At 40.1% G+C, this 22,992-nt stretch overlaps 1 protein-coding gene across 1 annotated transcript; it reads left to right on the top strand.

Moving 5' to 3' along the window:
- Positions 1-415: 415 nt before the first annotated feature.
- Positions 416-21,592, top strand: CCNYL1 (cyclin Y-like 1; the record flags this gene model as incomplete). The annotated part of the gene is made up of 9 exons (XM_009698350.1): positions 416-490; positions 2,830-2,864; positions 4,925-5,025; positions 6,520-6,555; positions 7,256-7,307; positions 9,910-10,029; positions 12,120-12,286; positions 16,833-16,995; positions 19,833-21,592. Coding segments are annotated over 9 exons (866 nt in total), but the record flags the coding sequence as incomplete, so codon positions are not given.
- Positions 21,593-22,992: the final 1,400 nt, after the last annotated feature.

Genomic DNA, 22,992 nt, shown 5'->3' with positions numbered 1-22,992 from the left:
AGCATAGAGTAAAAGATCAGCAGTGTCCTTATTTGTTTGTAAATTAAACTCTTGGTAAAGTTCTCGCTTTCTGCCTGGCTACCCTAACATGCAGGGGCACATAGGGACTTTTGAAGATGTATGTTGTTTTCTGGGATCTCCCTCTCCAGATTTTGTTTTGATGGGAACCATAAGCTACTTGGGAGCTTCATGGCAGTAGGAATAAGTCCACAGGCTTTTTTTCAGAGGGGAAAATGTCAGGTTTTTATCTACCTTGGCAAAAGATAGGTTTTGCTTTAGAGAGACAGCCCATTCTATGTGTTTCTGATCTTGTCTCCATCACTGTGCTTGAGTACTTTAAGGCTGGGTGGGAACCGTTGCAGTAATCATCTTCTTCTGTTAAAGGTCTCTCCTTTTTTTGTCCTTTCTGTTTCAGATTTAGCCTTGGAATCTAATCCATCTGATCATCCCAGAGCAAGCACAATTTTCCTGAGCAAGTCTCAAACAGATGGTAAGCTAAGTTTTTTCCCAATTTAAGAAAAGGCGGGAGAAAAACTGGAAAAACAACTGCCTATTTTAATTATACAGCTCAAGAACACTTAAATTGTTTTGATTCTTTCAAAGCATAGGGATTAATAATTTGCATGTTAACACAGTAATCTGTTCATAGACTGTTTTACTTAACACTTAAAATCACTTGTTCTTCTAAATGCTTAAATATCAGGAGATTTCAGAGTCTGGGTCCTAGTAGTCTGAAGGAGCAAGGCTTTCTTCACTAGCGTAATTCAATAAAAATTACTTAAAATAAGAAAAAAATACTTCTGTAAGGAATAATAAGCCTAAGCTATCGTTCTATATCAGTTGTTTTTGTATACGTTGTTTTAAACTGTTTGAATGGTTTTAGTAGCATAATTATTCTTGAATCCTGATTTTAATTAAATGGATGTATTGGGATTTTCTGTTTCCTTGCAGATCCCTTGTTTACTTAAAGTCAATTTTGAACAATTACTATAGCTTGTGCATTCCAAAATGCTGTTAAAAAGTGGAGGCATCTCCATACTGCACAAATGAAAAAGAATTCCGACAAAAGTGATTTTGAAGTTGCAACTAAAAAGGAGTTTAAGATAATCTTTTAAAAATGCTTCTGTTCCTTTTATAATTGATTCTTGTTTGAAGTGCTGTTTTTTTTCTCAGATAGTGTTGTACTTGAGATTGGATGTGTTGATGGAAAGCTGCAGTGTGTCTTCTACCTTGGCATAGCTTTGCCACAGAAAAGTAGAATTATTTTGACAGGTCTGTCAGTTGCAGTCCTGCTATTCAGAGACTTATGGCAAGTAGTAAAATTGTCAGTTGTATCAACTTTGGAAAGCTCAGATAATCTGTGAGCAGCAGACCAAGCACTAGCATGAATCTCCAGAAGAATCATAGAATCATAGAATTATTGAATTATTATGGTTGGAAGAGACCTCAAAGATCATCAAGTCCAACTGTAAAAAAAAAAAAAAAAAAATGATCCCAAGAAGTGTAGGCCTCTCTCCTCGAGACCTCTAAGGTCAGTCTTCAAATAGAGAGAGGATCTGACCTGTACATTTCAAACACCTCTTAGATAAGCGCTGCTTAATGTGCAGTTAGCAAGTTGACGTAGTTCTTCAACATTGTAGTGCAGCTTCACTGTGCAGCCTTTCAACCTTGCTGCAAGTAACGTTCAGACTACATGGACATCTTTGTTGGGGGTAGTATTGCTTTTAAACATGATTCAGTATTCTTCAAGTGTAATGTATTGAAATGTATATATGTGTGTTCATGTAGAAAAATGGTCTGCTAGGTGAGATACAAACTTCAGAGAATAGTTTAATAGTTATTATTAGTTAGATGCATTGATTTCTACAGGGTATTTTTATGGACAACTCGGGCAGAAGAATTTGTTTTCTCATTTCACTGGATCTTCTTTAGTTAACCTTCCATAGAACTAGTAGAATTAATATCTGTAAGTTCTCTCTCACTGAGATGTTATCAGGATTATGAGTTTTGATTTATGCAAAAAGACAAAAAAAGATTGGATACTCTCTTCTAATTGTTAATTTTTTTCTAAATATGTAAGAGAAATTGTCCTGCTAACAACTGGTAATGATCTCAGGTGAAAACTTTGGAGAAGTCACCTGTCCAGGCTGGTCACATTTATATAGCTTTCTGCATGTATGTAGCTTTTCTGTATGTAGCTCTCCTTTAACAGCACTGTTTTACTGCTGCTGTTACAGCTGGAAGTTAAACCTTGCAATCTTTTTTGAAAGGCTGACACAGTTTAAAATGATCAAATAACATGGTTGCAGTTATGATAAATAGGCATAGCATGTGCTAGCATCTTCTGTATAGTGAAATACCTTTTTAGCTTCTGCTGTCTCATAGGAGGACAGAGAACATGTATATAATGCTGGGCACCTCACTTCCTCCTTGTGTGTCTTTGGCAGTTCAGTGTGTGATGTGTTTACTTCTGATTGCTAAGTGGTTGCTGTTGGATGTTGGATATCGTCTGTTTGAACTATCTGAAATCATCCAGTTTTTCATGATGCACAGCATCTTTTCAAAGCTGAGACATTTTTCCCTTAGTGTGATGAGTATAAGTAGTTCCTAAACGTACATGTGGATAATTGGAAATAGTATGTAGTTTACTAGCTTGATAAAGCCAGTATTTTTTCCTCAAACTACTTTTCTAGACACCTGAAGTCAAATTTGAAACTTTTAATACTCATGTACTTCAGAAGACTAGGTTATTAGAATGACTTTATTGAATGTAGATTGTGATTGTATTTTAGAAACCTTTCAGTTCACATTCTTTCTCCCTCTTTCTAGTGCGAGAGAAGAGGAAGAGTAACCACATCAATCATGTAAGTAAAACAAATTCTTAGGGTGCTATATAGATAATATTAGCATACTGGGACAAATTCAAGAAACAACGGTAGTAGTTCTAGGTGTATAGTCCTACACATGTTCCAAATCCTCATTAGCAAGATAAAACTGAATTTTCTTTGCCTGTCTTTAAAAAATAAATAAACAGGCACAGTATCACAGAGCATAGAATGGCTGATGTCAAAAGAATAAGAATGGATTTCTTTGTTGTATCAGTCTTGAGCATTTCAGAATAGTAAAGGAGAAAATACAGGTCAAACTGCCTACGTTGTTTTTTTTAAACAGAAATAAAAGTGGATTAATTTCTCAGCTGAGATGACAAGTCTTAAATGACTTGCTGTTTGAGCATCACTACAGGACTTGCTGTAAGAAATTTATCCAGCCTGAAAAGAGAATGATGAGGAATATGATAAACATGCTGTTTATCATCAGCATGATAAGCAAATGATAATCCATTAGTTTTAAAACCTGAAAATGTGCTTTAAGCTTCTTCCACAAGTATTAGTTAGTTTTGACACTTCACTTTAGACAAAAAAGATACAATGTCATTAATAAGTGGATAAAAAAATTATTGACTAGCAAAGCTAAGAATGGAAGTTATTAACACAAAGCTTAAAAAATACTATGTAGCAAAAGTGTCTACTGATAAGTTACTGATAAGGTAAGGATATTTCCAGTCTGTTGTACTTAGTATGATTATGGGGAGGTGGTTCTTTTCTCCCCCTTCTTCTTTTCTCCCCCTTCTTCTTTTCTCCCCCTTCTTCTTTTCTCCCCCTTCTGCATTTTACTGATAAGTTACTGATAAGGTAAGGATATTTCCAGTCTGTTGTACTTAGTATGATTATGGGGAGGTGGTTCTTTTCTCCCCCTTCTTCTTTTCTCCCCCTTCTTCTTTTCTCCCCCTTCTTCTTTTCTCCCCCTTCTTCTTTTCTCCCCCTTCTTCTTTTCTCCCCCTTCTTCTTTTCTCCCCCTTCTTCTTTTCTCCCCCTTCTTCTTTTCTCCCCCTTCTTCTTTTCTCCCCCTTCTTCTTTTCTCCCCCTTCTTCTTTTCTCCCCCTTCTTCTTTTCTCCCCCTTCTTCTTTTCTCCCCCTTCTTCTTTTCTCCCCCTTCTTCTTTTCTCCCCCTTCTGAAGGTGAAGTGTGATTGGATTGTTTTTGCTGGCAAACTTCAGCTGGAATGGGAGATGCATACTCCTAGGCAGCCATTGAGTTGTGAAGGGTGTCAACATTTTCATATGGAAGACTTTCAATTTTTTAGACACGGCATTTAAAAACATTCTGGCAAAAACAAATGAATCTTGAATTGCTTGATTAAAACTCCCTCAATTATGACGTCCTAGCTTTGGTGCAAGGCATTCTCTAAAAATGCTCCAAGAAGCCTGACTTAGTGTTACATAGTAAGTTTTCTTACAGTATCAAATATACAGGTTTAGGACAGAGGATGGAACATCTAAATATTAAAAGTAAGGGTCATAGCAGTACTTTATTTCCAGATTCCAGACGCTAAACAAAACATGAGTGAAGTGAGCAGTGTCAGGAAGACGTTTCTTTTTTCCTAAAATATAACAAGAAAAAAAACCAAAGGCAAAACTGTCTTTACAGGGAGTGATACTGGATAACCAGAAAATGTAAAGGTATAGGATATAAAAGAAGGGAGAAGATTATTATGGAGTCACGGGGAAATCTAATGAAGTACATCATAGAGAGGGAAGACTGAGACCAAACTGGCAAGAATAGAATGGAGGAGAACTGAGAAAATCGGAGGACTTCCTGCTTTAGCTGCAGCTATTTCTGCTGAAAATTACTTATCTAAAAACACCATGTTGTATATGACAAGAGATAATTTATAAACCTATCTTACACAAAGGGTATCCTCAGGAACTTGATGGCTATAGGGTAGCTTACTTAGCAGGAGCAATCATCTACAAGGACCTCCTCTGCAGTAACTACTTGAGGTGTAAAGCCAGTATTCAGTGTGGTAAACCAGAGCTTACAGAATCCCCCTTCTTGAATGAATTCCTGTTCTTTTTTCCCCTAAGGTTTCTCCTGGGCAGCTTACGAAAAAATACAGCTCATGCTCAACAATATTTATAGATGACAGCACCGTCAGCCAACCTAACCTTAGAAGCACAATAAAGTGGTAAGAACCATTTGTCATCCACAGGGGGCTGAGTAGCATTGCAAGGTTTATTTGGGATTTTGTGGTGGCCTTGTCTGTTCCAAAGCCAGTCACACACTTGAGTGAGAAGAGCACAACACTGCTTATTCCGGTTGGTCAGGGAAGGTCTGCTTAATTATGACTGCTGAAGAGAGCTTTTTTATTTGGTTTTTTTTTTTTAGTTACAGAGCTAATGTACTGTTGTATTTCAAAGTAGTTATCGTTGTGCACTTCAGAATCTGAGGCCGTGCAGAAGTGCGTCAGCATTTTGGGTTTAAAAGCATGTGTTGGGGTGGGGAACTCAAAGGCTTCACATTGAAAGCCAAACTCTGAAAGCCTCAATCTGGGAAAACTTGAAATGGATTTTGTATAGAGTTAGAGGAAAAGTTTGCAGGACTCCGTTTGCTACTTGCCAGTGGTATTAGTCTGCCCTCTAGTTGTGGATAACAGAATGTTGCTGGCTTTGCTTTTAGTTCTAGCCCTTCTACTTTTGCTTTGTATATTTGTTATTTTAGGTAGGTGAGTTTGGTAGTTATTGGGTCTTCTTGGTTCTCCAGTGGAAATGGCTGTTTGACCTATTGCTCTGGGTACCACAGAGACAGTTCTTTGAGCATAGATGATACCAGCCAGGAGTTAAGAAGAGAGTTCTGCTGTGCTTGAAGGGAAAGGAAGGCAAAGTAGCTTCCAGCCCAGAAGGCTTTACTGTTCTAACAGTTTAATAGAGTTGGGAAATGTCTAAGTTGATTTGTTCCTTTAAAATTTGGTTTCAAACAAAGGTATCTAGCATGTCACTCCTCCTTTTCTAGAGAAGAACGAACCTAAAAGATGGTGCTTGTGCAATTTTGAAGTCGTATGCAGCTGGCAACAGATCAGAGCTTTCTTGTGATGGCAGTGTTCTTGTTGTCACTGCCAGTAAAGTGTATGAAACTTGGCCACAGTAGATGAGTGTCAATATGAAATCTAATGCCTTACTTGACTCAGCAGAGACTGAGATCTGTACTTGTCCCCTTCTTGGATTATGCTGCCATAATATTATCTTTATTATTCTCTTTTTTCAGACGGGTCCTAAATTAGACAGCCAGGGATAGAGAGTTAAACCATCAGCAGAATCTCTACAACAGTTATGTAACATCAATTGAACTTTTAATTATATTTTACTTGTGAATAGTCCACATTTTCAATAAATGTCACCTAATCAGGCAATGAAGGTGTGTGTTTAAAACGTGGCATAACATTTATTTCATGGCACAAATGCCTGTACAGTGAATGTAAAAGTAGTATGGCTAGCAAATTTGATTTGGCCAGTTTCTGTTCAGGCAGGTAAACATCAGAAATGAGACACAGAATGTGAGAGGAAGCCAATATATAATGGATTCTGAACACTTTTCCCTGAACAACAGCTTTTGCAGTGGCATAGTGTGCACAGAATATGGTTTGTTAAGTCTTTTTTCCCCCCTCCCCTCTCTCTTTTTTTAGTGTAACGTTAGCAATATTCTACCATATAAAGAACAGGTGAGTGAACTTTTTTTTTTTGCTGAAATATAAAAACTTTCTTTTTCAGCAAGGGATATGGTCTTGGTTACTTCAGTAACACCTAGTATAACTTCAAGGAGTAAAAAAATCTGGCATCTGATGCTGTATCTGCTGCTTCTTTGTACCCTCTCTTGAGCTGATACAGAAGGGTCAGTGATACACCTGTCCAATGGCACATCCTTCATTGAGAAGGAAGCATAAAACGTCAAAACAGAGGGAGTGAGGAAAATACATGTAACTCGCCACAAATCAGCCTTTGGACTTTGTTTAGCTTTTCCTGAATACAGAGGTACAGATTAGTTTTGATGGGTGAGGGAACACTCCGACCCATGTACAAATAACCCGTCCCATTATAGCTTGTTACAGTGTATGCTTCAAAATTGCAGCTGCCCTTTTGAAATAAATGCTATTAATGAGACAGTTTCACATTTTAAGGGAGAACTGTACGAAGCATAATATGAGAGCATGGATAACTATTGATTGTTTAGCTTAAGTATTCAGTTGTAAGATCTCATCATTAAATGCTTTGCAAAAATACAATGTAACTTCATACTATATTCTAGGAAAATCTGAACTATAAAATATGTCCCTTTATCCTCTTTAATGAATAATACTTTTTAGTGGAGCATAGCATTACCAATTAACTCTTGTTGCTAAACCAGAGATTTTTACTTTGTAGAGATTCTGACAGATCATTGGATATTTTTGATGAAAAATCTCATCCTCTCACGGTAAGTGTAACTTTTTGATCATCTGAATGTGTATCAATATATGTCTTTTTTTTTTTTGGCCTCTTGATTTCTTTTGTATAAGTCATAAAAATGTCTTAGCACCAGGTCACAAGCAAATTGATCTTACATTGTATATTTATATATAATATACAGTGCAAACAGTGTCCTCTGGACTTTTGATATCAGCTAGGTCATGAACAGAATGCAGTCTTTCTAAATGTTGTGAAGTATGTTTGGTTTTCTATGCTTTGAATATAAATAGAAGCAAGTACCTGCTGATTCTTGCATATTTCATATCCAGACTTCCTTGTCTGACTCCTTTCTTCCCCTTGTTAACACTACTTTAAAGAAAAGTCTTTCCTATTTATTTAGGAAGACATGGTTAGTAGATACATGCCTAACCTTTTAAATGACTGCAAACAGGAGAACACAATGTGTGAAGCATCACACAAAGTAGGAGACTGTGAATTTGGTCTTTAAAAAACCCGAAAGGCAAGGTTTTAAAGCAAATATGCTTAACGCTGCTGGCAGTAACAGCTAGGAGCAGTCAGCATGTGATTTTAACGTGACTGCTCCTGGTACACCTTTTTAGAGAACCTTTAAGATGCAAAACCTTATAGTACAAGCAAGCTCAAGAGTGGAGCATGTGCTTTTTATGTCCAGTTTGAGCACTACTAGCTTAATGACTATCCTACAGAACCACTTCCTAAATTTCTCATTTGAAATTAGTTTATTAAAGCTCTAGTGCCTTTAAAAATTCAGTTTGCTCTGGGACTTACCTGAGTGAATGCAGCTTAATCTGTCTCACGGATTTGGCTTGTTAATAAACAGTTTTTAATAATATTTTAAGTTTGCTAGAGATTCATCTTTAAATATGACCCATTGTGCTAGGAAGTGCACACTTGAATAAATGGAACTCTTTACTCAAAAATAATGGATCAGGAGAAGAGCTATATAGAAGATTTCTTATCTGGACTGTGGGGTCAACTGTTTTAATTGCCTGAATCTGTTGTTTCACATTGAAAATCATTTATGCAAGATGAACTCCACTTCTTCAGACAATTTCTTTTCTTTATTTAGCAGCCTGACATCTTTCAATCCTTGCATATGGCCTGCCTCCTATTTAATGAGTATGAATAGAGGAAAATCATTGGGACTTTAGGGAACACTTCAAATTCTCTTCTATCTTACTGCAGCATACAGACAGAAATACAGTAATGGCTGTATGCCATACTTCTGAGGGGAAAGATACAAATGGCTTGTTAGTTTCTGTAGCAATGGGGTTTTGGCTGGGTACCTACAGTTCCTTTAAAAAGGTTAATTAGCTGGAAGAAATCTCTGGACACCTTGTCTTCGAAAGATTCAGTCGCAGGGAGTCCAAATCCAGGCTATATTGACCCTAATAGCAGAAGTAAAAAACTTCAAGTCGCCAGCATCGCAGGGCTTAGTCACAAATACCAGTCTCAGTCCTTTCTTCCTCAGTTCCAGTCAACAAACACGTACTTCCAGATGTGCTTTTGTACTGCTCATAGCGCAGGAATTAGGCAAGGGGGATCCCGCTCATGTTATTCCTAATGTTGCATGCCCACCTTGAAGAGGTAACCTCCATGGGTTAGTGGTGTGTTAGAAGGCTGTGTGGAGAGCACAAAGTTAACTTACCTCTTCATTTTACTTGACACTGGTACCTGACTATTCTAAACTACAAAACCGCATGAAAATGCTTGTGCTTTGCTTACCTTATGACTAGTTGTTTAATGTCAAGTAGCTATGTGCTTCTCATCGTATCTTTACCATAGTGTATGTCTAACCTGGACTGTAGATAGAAACCTATTCAGTATCAGTCTTGCAGAACCAGCATGTGAAGTTGGAGCTCTTGAAGTTCCATCCCTTCAGAAACAGTGCTGAATATCAGAATGTCTCGGAGGACAGGGTCAGAATTCTCAAACGCTCATTTTAGGATCGCTTTTACAGACACTTTATTTGTAAGCTTTTCTTCTCCCTTGTATTTAGAAACAGTTTAGCATTGTGTCAAAGTTAAATCTGGCTGTTCATTAGCTTTGTTGTCTTTCTGGAATCTCTGAAGAACAAGTCCTATGAACACAGTGTAAGTTACCTTCCAGTTCTATCAGTGACAGAATTATTGACATGTGTTCTTCAGCTCTTTCTCAGCTGGAAGGGGAATCTTGTCAAGTCTCTTAATTTTGCCTTTTGAAGAGCCAGTGCTTCCCTGGTGTGTTATATCTCTGATTTTCCTGTAGGGAGAAACCTCCCCACCCCCCACCCCCATCTCTTTTAGTCTGTAAAAATGTTCCATGGACAATAGTTAGCACCTGTAATAATGATGGTAGTTCATGTTCTTTCCTCTTAGCCTTACAGATCAAAAAAGTGTTCAAAACAAAGATATCAGCTATTGTGTTTTGTTTCAAATATTTGTAATATTGCAAACCTGCTTGCTTCTTTCAGCACCTAATTCTCTTGTGTCTTTGTGACTGGGTAGGGTGTATACACTTGTTCTCAGTGAGAAGAAACAACCATGTGTGACTGTTCTTTAGTCAGTGTTAAGTAAGACAGATTTTCAGTAATTCAGAGAACTTTCTTTCAGCGGGAAGAAGTTCCAGATGACTACTACAAGCATGACCCTGATCACAAGCACATCTACCGGTTTGTTCGGACGCTTTTCAGTGCTGCACAGCTGACAGCTGAATGTGCAATAGTGACACTGGTAAGAGATGCCTGATAAGTGAAACTTGAGCTTTTGGAAGACTTTTTTTTCCTCCCCTCAATGAGTCAACTGGGCTGAACTGACATTTAAATAGTTACACTATCTCATGAAACCTTCTTCATAATGAAGACACTGTACAAGTGAGTTCATTAGAGAAGATTTCTAAGTAGTCACAGAAGTCGTTAACTAAAAAGGAACTTCCTTTTCTATGTATGAATATGTAATGCTTAAGTGTCCAATCAATCATTGTTTGTTTCATAATATACAACGCACTGAAGAAGCTTGAGAAAGGCAGAGCAGTGGGGCACCATAAACAGTGAGGTATAATAAATCAGACACAAAGACATCTTTTATTTCAGTTGCACGGAGGGGAAAGTGGGAGTTCTGTGTTCATATCAGTGAGAACAGTGCAAGTAACATGGCCTAAGGGATCAAGGATTAATACTGTAGGAACTCCAGGAGATGAATGTTCTCATTATTATGTCTTTGAATTATTGCCGCCTTTCCATCAAACCTTTTATTTTATTACATGAAAGAGGCTACAACTTTTTTCCACAGGTGACACAGAGGTACTTGAAACTTAAGAACAATGGTAAGAAAATAATCTCATTGTAGGTGGTTGTTTGATTTCAGAAAGCAAGGTGGATATAAAAAATTGATAGCGATACTGATTATCTATCTATACACACACACATATATGCTATGTGTGCTATACACACATGCATGCATATACATATATGTATATGAAGAGAAAGAAAAAACCACAACCTATATAACTGCTGCATTAGACAATCTCTTAAACTGCGCTTTATTGCATACTAGACTTCAGTCATCATTGTGGCTTCTTTCTGAAAAACAGTCTGAAAGGAGAACAGAAGAGAACTGTCACCAAAAGATGATGTGGCAATTAAGCAAACTCAGCTTGAAGGACTCTTTTTAATAAGGAAATAAGTAATTAAAAAGGCCAGATAGTTAGAGGTATTGAAACTCTGAAAGGAGTTTGAGGTTTTTGCTTTTCCAAAGACATGCAAGCAATTTTGAGAGAACAAGACGATAGCTGGGCAATCTAGCCAGCTCAAGTATTTACAAAAAAAAAACCAGAAATAGTTAGTTTTGAAAGTGGATTTTCCCACTAGATGGCCCTGTTACTATAGGAACACCCTTAGTCCACTTGAAGGCTACAAGCAAAGGTATCGGAAGAAAGTGTGGGGAGATGCTAGTAATAAAGATTGATCCTGCCCTTAGATCTGTACAACAGCTCCTGTACCCACAATTTTATCTGAGGTTTCACTAGGACCTTGGACTTAGTTGAGGGAACAGAACATTAAAAACAACCTATATTCAAATTTGAAAGTGCAAATTACTAAGTATGTGGATCATTCTAGGAGCATGAAATAGTAGAAAACTTTCAAGGAGGGGACCGATCTTTGGGCTGATTAGAGATTACATGGGAGGAATGAGTAAAAGATCAGGCTGTATCTTTGGACTTGGGTATCTTTCACTGTCGAAGCAGTTGGTGATGTAGATGAAAGCAGAGGATGACGTTGAAGTCTCTTCTTCACAGGGTGAAGTAGAAATAGCACTCTAACACCTTTCATTGTGGAAAGATAGCAATTAATGCATCTTTGTCCTGTGACTATAGAGATCCGAGTGCAGGTTTTAGCACTTCCTGTTAAGCTACAAGTGCTGAACCTTAACCGTGATGAAAGGCTAGTGCGATGTTGAGGGATTTACTATCCCAGATAGACCCTAATGAGAACCTGCCAGTGACTGCGTGACTCGGTGACAGGAAGAACTCTAGCAGTGTCTCCCTGAAACAGCAGTGCTCATTGCTCAGAACTGACTCTTCAGTATCTTTGTTGCATGTATACCTTGGTGGTCCAGTTCCTGTGTCATAATAAAAAATGGAACCTGTAACTCTGGAAAGTTTGGATTCTAAAGTGTAAGTAGTAATCGCTAATACTTAGTTTGACCCACTTAACGGTAATGGGATAAAATAGTCATATTGGACTGGCATGCTTGCTGCTCGGAACTCGGCTCGACGTCTTAATTACACACGTAAAACTGTTTGGGTTTTTTTCTTTTTATAGGTTTATTTGGAAAGGCTTTTAACCTATGCGGAGATTGACATATGCCCTAGTAACTGGAAGAGGATAGTCCTAGGAGCTATTCTGCTGGCTTCTAAAGTCTGGGATGATCAGGCTGTGTGGAATGTGGATTATTGCCAAATATTGAAGGACATTACTGTTGAGGACATGTAAGTTGCAAGGTTTGGCTAATCTGCAGCGGTGGGGATGTTTTGGTGGGTTTGGTGGTGTTTTTTGGTTTTTGGAATGGGAGTTTTTGTGATCATACTGAAAAAACGTCTGTCTCTGGTGCTATGATATATGTACATGATGTATATCTGGTGTCAGGCCTCATTTCCTTTTTTAACTTAGGAAGCTTTGGATAATCCCACTTTGAGACAAAACTGTATTAATATTTCTAATGACTTGGGTGAGTAACTTCAAAGTTAGTTGTCTTTACCTTCTTTCCCCTAGTGATGAACCATGGGACTGGCTGCTTGTTTCCACTAATTTTTTGCATTGGTGTAACTCTAAAGTGCCCAATTTGTAGTCTTGCCAAAAGCCTTTTTGGGAAGGGGAAAAAAAAAAAGTGAACTAAGTTTGTTCCCTGCCTTTTCTGTTTTGGAATTTGAAAAATTGCAAGGTAAGCCATAACTTGTGACTTATGTGTCTGCTCTTGTATCCAGCTAAGGCCTAAATATCTCAAGGTCTGAATTCCTAGCCGGTGCCGCTGGCAGACAGGTGTCATTTGTGTTGGTGTCTATGGTTGCATGTGTTACATCCAGCTACTGCTACAGCTCATCCTCTTTGGGTGAGTTCTGAGACTTGCCCGCAGTGCTGAGAACAAAATCCTCAATCTTACTACTGCTTGTTTATGTAAGGCTGTTCCTTATATATATTCTTGTCTCAGATGTAGATTTCAGTTTTTCAGAAATTTTGAATTGTCTGTCTTTTCCTGGTGCACTCAGCCTTAAGCCCTACAGTTTCTGCGGTTTCAGAGGATATTCATCCTTGTGGCTCCAGGCTCATAGTATGAGCTGGAGGTGTGTTTGTGGAGCGGATTTGGCCCATTAGATTTTCTGTTAAAGTCCTTCTTACGAAGTTCTATCTCTGAGAGCTTTGAGATGTCAGCGTTATTGTTTTAATCTTATTTGCCAGCTTGTTCCCCTGTTTCCCTTATCGCAGTGGTAGAAATGCTAGAAGGCTAGCTTAATATCAGGTGTTCTGACCTTAATAAACTTCATGACATGTTTTATGTGTGTTTGAGTTTTATCACACTGCTGTGCTGTAATGGAGCAGGTGTCCAGGCCTACGTAGTAACAGTCAGTCCTAGTACAGGAGGCGACTGAGGTGGTGGGGGTTTGCACACAGCACTGGGAGGCTACCGGTGTGACAGAAGTCTGTTCTTGCCCCAAGCTATCTTCCCTGGACTCAGCCTAAAGCTAATCTTTAAAAGACAGTAAGTAATTATTTATCTGGGACTCTTACGGAGGAGGGATATCCAGTTTTCTTCCTTTTAGGTGGGGGGCAGCATTTCTAAAAATGGGGAGTTACCTGCACCAAAACAGTTTCTGTTATTCAAGTTATTTCACATCACAAACAGCAAATATGGTCCCTTGTTTTATACATACCCCTTGCCTGGGAGATCTTCGTCTCCAAATGCAGGCCTGTGCCAGCGCTGCTTTCAGGAAAGCATAATTAGTGATTTTATACAATGTACATCTTCACTCAACCTGGCTCAGAGTGCTCATCTATCCGAGGAACATACTTGAAGCGTTGCTGCAAATAACTCTTGAGATGGCTGAAGTGGGGTCAGCGATGCTAGGAGTGCTGGAGTATAGTATACATCTTGCTCTTTTTGATGTCTCTTCTTCTAGCCCTATTTGGGACAAATGAAATTGATAGCACTGAAAATACCTGTAACAAGCAGGATGTTTATTCTGTATTGCTATTGCTGGGTCTCCTGAAATTGTCAGTACTTACATTTTCAAAGCGGTGATGGTGGTAAGGAAAATAGACTGAATTTAGGTTTATTTTTCCCTCCAGTTTGAACATGGGACTTTTGTAATCCCATCTTATTTGAAGTCAGTTATACTTTTGAATTTAGGTATGGGCAGAAACTGTACAACGCCTTTTTGACAGTGGCCCAGGGAAGTCCATCGCAGGCCCCGCACTGCTGCAGCTTGGCAGACTTCACTGCTCCTGGGTTGGATAACATCACCGTAATCAGGACCTTGGAAAATTGCTTAAAATACTCAGCAAAATTGAGTTTTAAGTTTATAAGTCTACTTTCAATTAATAGTTGGTACCATCAAGTTAATTGTCAGGTTTAGTAGTTCCAATAGTTTTTAAAGTAGTCACTTGATGGGTGAGTATTAGTTATTCTGAATACAAGTGTTACTGAGAGAAAACAATTGGCAAGGATTTCGGGCATGGTTGCATTCTAATGTTGGAGATGGCTGGTGATGCTGCCAAAAAATCCAGCCAAAACCTCAGCAGCTCCCCAGCTAAAGATTGCTTGGCAGAACTCGAGCAGGTATCGCTCCCTGGGTCAGCCATTCCTGTGCAGTGATGGCCTGTCTACAAGGACTGGTGGCAAGTTTTGTTTTTGAACTTTCTGTGAGTTTTCCTCTTGGCTCTACATACTTAGAATGATCTCACTAACCTGACGGATACTCTTGTTGAGCCACTGCAAGCCAAGCATGGGTGTTACACCACTCTGGAACTGGCAAAAGGGTTTATATCTGGTTTAGTTCACCCAATTTGCAAATCTGTGTGTATGTGTACAAGCCAGGCACCTCTTCTGAAGGCAGTGTAGGTACACCTCGTCCCCACCACGCTCTCCTTACTACTTAAGGACACTTGTTTGGCAGCCCCACCTCACAACTCTGTTGTTAGTGTGAGCTGTGTGGCTCTCACAGAAACTGCTCGTGGGTTAAAGTTTGTTAAAGATACGTGATCCAGGCCTTGCAACTGGCAGATGAGTTCATTTGCCTTAGCCTCTTCCTACTCAACATACGTGATAGAAAAAATAAGATGAACACTTTACAAGCTCTTTCTTATTTGACCAAAGCAAAGGTGGTTGTTTGGTTTGGTTTTGGTTTGGGTTTTCTTTAACTGAAAGGGGTTTTTCTTTTGTTTTTTTTGGGGGTGGGTTTTTTTGTTTTCTTTTACTTATTTCTAATGGGGGAAAAAAAATCAAAGGAAATTAAATGGATATTTGGAAGTTATCCTTTGTCAAAACTTGCTTGCTTTGATGACAGTGAATCCATAATCACTGAAAAATTAACGGTGCAGCTGCTAATCTCACTATGATTGCTTGTAAGGGGACACATGCTGTTCATTCTTTTGGCTACATATATTTGTAAATAAGGCCCAGAAAACACGTGGGCATTATCCTTTCCCAGGTTTTAAACCACTGTTAATAGACTTGTTAATCCAATGAAGAACTGTATTTTTACAGAATTAAAATGTATTAGCCTAGTGAGTACAAAAGGGGCAGTGAAGAGCATTTATTCACAGGGTAAATCAAGCTCTGATCAGCTGATCATCAAAACATTATCTGATTTACATTTCTATAGGCTTATGACCATATGAACAGGAAATTAATTTTGGCACTAGGTTCAATGATACTCAAGTCCACTATGCTAGAAACAAACACAAAGCTGCTATTCATATTGAGACCCGCCAGCCAATACAGGACCCAACCTGGATGATTCCTTGATTTATTTCCACGTCCCTCACCCTGATAGGTAAAACATCCATTTTAAAAGCTCCCAAAAAGCAGGAACAGCCATGATACTGAATTTGTGCAACTTATCTTCTGGTGTATTGGCCTGTACAGCTGCTAAATTCTGTTGAGACAGGTCTGCTACCGGCAGGTACAATTGTTGAGTTAGTGTTGAACTGAATTGCTTGGTTTGGGTACCACCAGTTTCTTTTAGGTTAATTGTAAAACATTGTTTTTCCTCGGTAGAACATCTCTGATTTAGCTGACCACGGTACAGTAGCTGAAGCAGCCTCTTTCATGTCGTGGTGCTCTCCCCACTTTCCTCCAAATATTTTGCCCAGTGAAAATAGATGAGCGAGTAAAAACTGGACAGTGCCCTTTGACATAGTACTTTGTTATCCTGCCTAATGCTATTGAGGAGAAAATTCCTTCTCCCACCTAATGCTGCTTATTTATTTATTTATTGGAGATGAATCCATGTTGCTTCAAGAGGCTTTTTTCTGTGAGATAATAGCAGCAGCTCTTCATAGATCCATTTGTTGCCGTGGTGATCTGCCTACTCCTTTTGTTAGTCCGCCTCTACTTCAATAAACCCCCTTCCTGTTATCAGCCTGGTGAAAATGTCTGCAAGTTCTTCAGAGCTAATAAACAGCATACATCATTCCTTTCATCTGATCACTATAGTGTGGGGCCGTACGGGAGTGAGAAAGGCGCATGAATTGTACAGCTGCACTAATGGAACTCCGAAGAATGAACCTCCCCGGTCAGCCGAGCAAGTGCACGACAGGGCACTACCTTTCTCTCTGAGCCGGAGGTGCCAGGACTCAAAAGCTGCACCTTGTTTTGAGCACTACTGAATGACCTGTCTCTCGAAACTAATCATGCAGAGCTCTGGATGACTGTTTCAAAGTTGCTGGTTTTAAAAACAAGCTTGGGGTCTCTTCAGTGTTTTCAGCCAGCTAAAACAATCTTTTTTTCCTTTGTCTTCTGTCCCTTGTGCCTCCCAGGAATGAGATGGAAAGACACTTCTTGGAGCTACTGCAGTTTAATATCAATGTTCCTGCCAGTGTTTACGCCAAATACTACTTCGATCTTCGCTCCCTAGCAGATGACAATAACCTGAGCTTTCTGCTGGAGCCTCTCAGTAAAGAGAGAGCACAGAAACTGGAGGTAATGGTCTGAGATTGGCTGAGCAGGGGACTCTGTCTGTATGTGTAGTAAGAGCATCTGTTGCTAATCATGTTAAGTGGTGGTTAGAAAAACTAAAAAGCTTTTAGATTAGTGTATTACAGGCTAATTTAACCCCTTTGTAACTGCAGTTAGCACTTCTAAAACCATGCCTAGGCTAAACCAGTATTCTGAGGAAAGGAAGGGACAGAGATTACAGAAGTCTAGCAGATCGCAAAATAAAATGGATGTTATTTTGGGAACTGCAGCTCAGCTAGGCTACTTAAGATTGAAAGGATTAGTGTCATATGTAATGGATTGTCTGTCCTTCCCTGGTCACAGTCTGTATTCCAGGCACCTAGAGACAGTCACACTCAGACCTTTCTGAATTCTACCAGCTGAAGGTTTCCCACTGCATCCCACTGCACAGCTGCTTTTAGATTTAGTGGGAGCACTCTTACTGCTCTCATGGTTTAACAAACTATTTGTCTGGGGACAGCAGCAGAAATAATGTTTCTTTTCACAACTTTTAGAACCTCACCTTTCCAAAGAAATGTTGCTTTAAGATAAACTTTTGAAATAGCTGCTTCTTGGGAGTCCTTCAGAATGCCCAGAGGAGTGTAAATACAGATTACTGGCCTTTTCTGCTCAATGGGAAAGGCTGCCCTTCTGTCAATTGCCACAGCCACCTTCAGTATGAAGGCTCATTTTAAAAAAATTTGAACTTTTGCGGAGTCAGTCTTCCTCATTGCTGGAGATATGTAAGACATTTTGAAAATACCTAAATTACCTGGGTTCCCAGGCAAAATTTCGTGTTGGGTCAATGCAACCTTTCATCTGTCCAGGTTTAATTGATGACTCTTCATGTTGTTTTGTTGACCTTTCAACAAAGGCATTACCGCAGGCCCTGTGTACACTGATACCATAGCCGCTTTCAGAGAGGGGTGTGCTACGGTATTCTTGGCTTATATTGTTCCATTGTCCACCCCCCACTAATTCTGCCAAGTGCCAGGTTTTTTTATTCCATCCCAGAAGTGGCTGAACTTTGGGAATAAGTGTGATCCCTCCTGGTCCTTTGGAATGATAGGTATGATAGGCCTACGAATTCCTATTTAAAAGTTAAGCAATGCAACTCTTCTGCTTTGTCTCACCCTTGTTACTTGCACTTTAAGCTAACACTGTCACTAATTGTAAATGTGGTTGTAGGGCAGTTCATATTCCACAGGAAATTGTTTACTGAACTGCTCAGTGCCCAGGCATAAGTGGATGATTTACAGATTGTGAGCCTGTTTTGTTTCTTCTTTGCCACCATTTGGGGGCTTGGTATTTAAAACCAGAGCAACTTCCAGTACAGTATGTGATTTGCCATAATGCACTTACTAATGCATGTACGTATATAGGACATTTTGGTTTTTAATTCTAAAACACGATAAATATTTAAACCATTTGCTAAAACTTTTAATTCTGCCTTTGGGTTAGAAGCACATGAGCAGTTGATAGGAGCCTGTATGAAGCAGTGAATTAGTATTCCAGGGATTGAAAACTGATTTACACCATATGGGCGACTGTGTCAACACAGGTTGCTTTATGATTGATGTGCTAGCATTAAAACAGGATGGAGAGTCTGTCTGGTCTTGCACCGGGAGCTCATGCAGCCAGTGTCTCAAAGAATGCCACTCTTGAGCCAAATGCATGCCTCCAGAAGGTCGGCAGAAATAAATGTAAATAATTATTTTAAAATACACTTAGAAGTTTATTCATGCTCAGAGTGCTTTTCACCTTTTGAACTTCCAGAACACTGGGCTGTGCCGAATGGGTGCTGCCTTAAAGGGAAGGTGTGGGCTCGTAGCTGCTCGCAGGACTCTGAAAGTTCATCTGGTGCTAGGTGGTAAATTATTAATGAGAGCAAATGTTCAAGACTGAAATTCAGTTCAGGCTTTTATTACAGGTATCCTTATTTATTTGCATTGATAATGCCTGAAGGCTCCAATCAGAAATAGGCTTTGCAGGGGAGGACACACAGTGTTTTCTGGACAATCTTGTGTTATTAGGATTTAAATAATTAGGCCTGGTACTAGAATAGCCGCACCAGAATAAAGGCTGCTTGACTAGCTAGATAAGCAGAACAGAGGCAAGCCAATAAATGGGTGAAAAAGCAGTTAAATACTAAGTTCTCCACATGTGCTGATATTTAATAGCGGTATTAAAGTGCCATGGCTGTTGCCACGCCATCGAGCAGCGGGCTGCCCTCCCTTCTTGGACCTCTTCAGGAACCTAATGATGTGAGTGATCCGGGGAAGAGGGTGTAGAGAAGGTAAAGGCAAAACTGACGTCCTAGTCAGAACTTCATTCCCTAGGTTCACTTGCACCGAGTGGCCAAGGGCACGGTCCCTGAGGGAGTGCAGAAGCCTTTTCAGTTTGAACCGTTTCTCTCACAGAAATGGCTGTGTGCTTTTTTCTACTGTTAATTTTTTTTGTTCTGCTGCGTGCACCAGACCTAGGTACTAGGTGCAATTTTGAACATAACTTCCACAAACTCCTAAGTCTGAAATGGATCCAAGTTTTCCATTAGATAGTGAGACTTAGACACTTGGACATGGAAACCACTCACCTTCTTTACGTCTTACTTTCTAATGGATAGGGTTCTTGTTAGGATGGGGACAGACCCCTTTAATATTTTCCATCCGAAGTAGTTCTTACTTTACTCTCATTCTAGGTAGAAAAGCTAGTAGCATCACAGAGTGCCTGCTCCGTTGGTGTTACACTTGTAACATCTTCCTTAAAATGTTCAAACTTTTCTGATGTGTACTTTTCGTTTTCTGTCTGAACATGGCATCCAGGCTATCTCCCGGCTGTGTGAAGACAAATACAAAGACTTGTCAAAAGCTGCTATGAGACGATCTTTCAGTGCTGATAACTTGGTTGGTATCCGCCGTTCTAATGCCATCCTCTCCTGAGGAGAGAGAAAGGTGCAGCACCATGAACCAGCATCCATATGAATCGGAGGAGTATCACCACTCCATGCACGCAAGCCAGCGGTGATGGTGTCTTCCAGCAAGAGGAGGAGAGCAGGGTAAACTAGCCAAGGGAGCCCAGAGCTTGAGGAGCATACCTGGTGCAAAAGACAAGACCTTTGTCAAATCAGCATTCTCCTCCTCCTAATGTATCCAGAGGTGCAAAAACAAACTTCTCTCCTTCTCTCCCCCACAGATGTTTGCTTACTATGTAGGCCTATAGCTGTGAACTCTTGAGGTTTTTAATAATAAGTAGTTTTACGTTTTAGAATTTAAACACTAACCACATGACTATAGTTACAATGTTCTTCCCTCCTCTCCCCTGCCATCCAGAGTCTCACTGCATTTGTATTTCAGGTCGATGCAGTGTTAACAAAAACAAAACAAAACATGGGACTCTTAAAGTATAAAGCCACCCTGGAGCTGAGAATGGTAGCATAGACACGGTTGACGGCTTTTCCCTGGTTTGGCTACTAAAAGCTGCTATTATTGGTGATCTGTTCATAACCAAGATGCTGCCCAGCAGAAGGAATTCCAACTTTGCACCCACAACTTCAGTCCAGTAGAGATTGTCAAAAGACTTTGAATGTTTTGACTGGGGGCAGAGATACGGTTTTATGTATTGTTAAAATGTATAGGGTCCATGCTGCATTTCTCGTGAATTATGGTGCTTCTCTCATTTTCTAATACTTCTATTGCTCTGGAAGAGACGCAATCTGTATATTTTTCTGAGGCATTGAATGAGAAAGTTGGTCTGGAAACATCATCACCATCCCAAACAGTGTAGCAATCCAGTGGTGAATGGCATGTGTGCAGCGCTGCTTCTCTGAGTTCTACTGCAGATCTCTTGTGCTATATACAGTGGAGTTCCTAAAGCTAATATTGTGCATCCATCTGGCTCGCCTCGGGTTTTTGTTTCCTGGGAGGGATTTACATTCATAATGAGGCAGTAATGAGTTTGAGAATCCTGGACTACCTAACAAGGTAGAGTGCAAAATTGTGTTCAGCTGAGAATTATCAAAAAGCTTTCTATAAAACCCATTTTTAAATTTAAATTTTTTTTAAAGTGAATTTTATCTTGTGTAACTGCTCTAGAGGCTTGGGTTTTGCTCTTTCTGAGACTTTGGAATGGAGCTTCCTTTCAGGCTCTGAAACCGAACTCTAAACAGGATAAGTGTTATTAGACTCTTCCTGTTACAAGTCTTTGTAGTATCTTCCCTTCTTGGATCCAAATCGATTCTAGGCGGTTCATCCTAGGAGCAGATTTCCCTCCGAACGGCACAGGTTTTGTGCACTTCCTCTTCCAGCCAAGGCCTAGAAACTGACACTGAACAGCAAGTCCATACGCCTTTGAGAGTGGGCTGCCCGAGTGCAATCATCGCTTTGGCTGCACTCAGCTGTTCAAAGGATGCATATAGCCTCTTGCGGTATGCAAATATGCCAGCCCTTGGCTCCCAAATCCATGGAACTTGGCACTTCAGGTATTGATCACAACTCAATTTTGAAAATAACGCTACATCTTCAGGTGGTTTTCCTTTCTCATGTTTGTATTAAAAGAAAAGCTAATAAACTCTATTTTAATTAAAGTTAAAGGTGAATTGTGTGTTCTGTACAGCTGTCTGATTTCATTCCCCCTCATGAGTACTTGGTGCCGTGCAGCTTCTCTCAAGTATGAAAAAAAAACAAAAACCAAAACCCAGCGGTGTGTGTTAAAAGGCCCCTCCGTTCCCTGTACCAGCCCCACGCCTTTGTTTTAGCACAGTGACTTGTGAATGTCTGGGGAGCCGGCAGCAGAGGTCATTCGGCAACTGTGAGCCACTTGGTCGGCAGCGTGGGGCAGGGCCCTGGCAGCCTGCTTCAGCCAAAGGCGTGGTGGAGTCTTGCGTAGCTGCCCGGCTATTCCCACACATCGTTTGGATTTAGAATTTGACTCGGGCTGCTCAAATAACTACTCACTGATAGAGTCTTTGCACTTAAATGGCCTTTAAGTAGGGCCCGTCGGACTGGAGGTGGTTTGATGTTTAAGTCCTCCCTTGAGGAGCACTAAATTGGAAGCTACAAGTGACCAAATCCTGGATTGACTTGTGACCTAATTGCTAACGAGCATTTCTTCCCTTAGCACTGCCAGGTGCCTTCAACTTTGTGGGATTGGTCTGATGCACTTTGCTGCGGGCTGGCACACGCTTCTGCAAACGCAGCCATTCAACTGTGAGGTGCTCGGCAGAAACTTGGGAGCAGTCGTTTACCTTTTTTCCCAAATGAGGCTCTTGCTGCTGATCTGGATGGCAGGTGAATGACAACTCGAGCTGATGGCTGCTTCTGCAATACATCCTGCAGGACACTCCTGCTCTGAACTTAATTTTGCCTCAGATCTTAACTGGCTTTAGTTTTACTGTAGCATAGCCCAGAGCATGGTGTCAGTAGGATTTTGATCTGTTCGGCAGATACTAAACAGGGCTCAACTGCAGCTCAGCTTCTTAGGAGAGGAAAAATAGCAATTCCATTTAACATTTAACATTCTAGTCCCCCTAAAAGAGTTAGATTCTGGAAAACACAGCTAATGGATTTCTTTGGTAAATGATAAAAAGTAAATCCCACAGCTCCCTTTTGAAGGGCTGAGCAGTGATAGTGTTTCAGAAGGAAGCACATTAGTAGTTCTGCTGGAAGATGAACTGGAGGAGGAGGAGGGAGACCCTGTAACTTTCACTATTCTGTATATGTTGGCAGCACTTGTCTCAAAAAAACGCAAAAGCAAAATTGTAATCACAGTTTTAGCATACTGGAATTACAGAGATTGTTACCTACCTCTGTTCGCAGGGAAAAGCAACCAGCTACAGGATCAATGTACCTTGTTTGCAGCAACAGTAGCTATGTTACGGCCCAGCAAGAATCCTGTGAGCACCAAGACCACCAGGAGCATGGTGTGTTAGCGGTCAGCAGGGGCAGGACATCACGGATGTGTTTGGGGGCTGCGTGCTGCCCTCGG

The sequence above is a fragment of the Cariama cristata genome, unplaced genomic scaffold (genome assembly GCF_000690535.1).
Source record: "Cariama cristata isolate BGI_N322 unplaced genomic scaffold, ASM69053v1 scaffold27084, whole genome shotgun sequence".
Taxonomy (NCBI): Eukaryota; Metazoa; Chordata; class Aves; order Cariamiformes; family Cariamidae; genus Cariama; species Cariama cristata.
The sequence above is the reverse complement of the archived record's forward strand: the minus strand, read 5'-3'. Positions and strand labels throughout refer to the sequence as shown.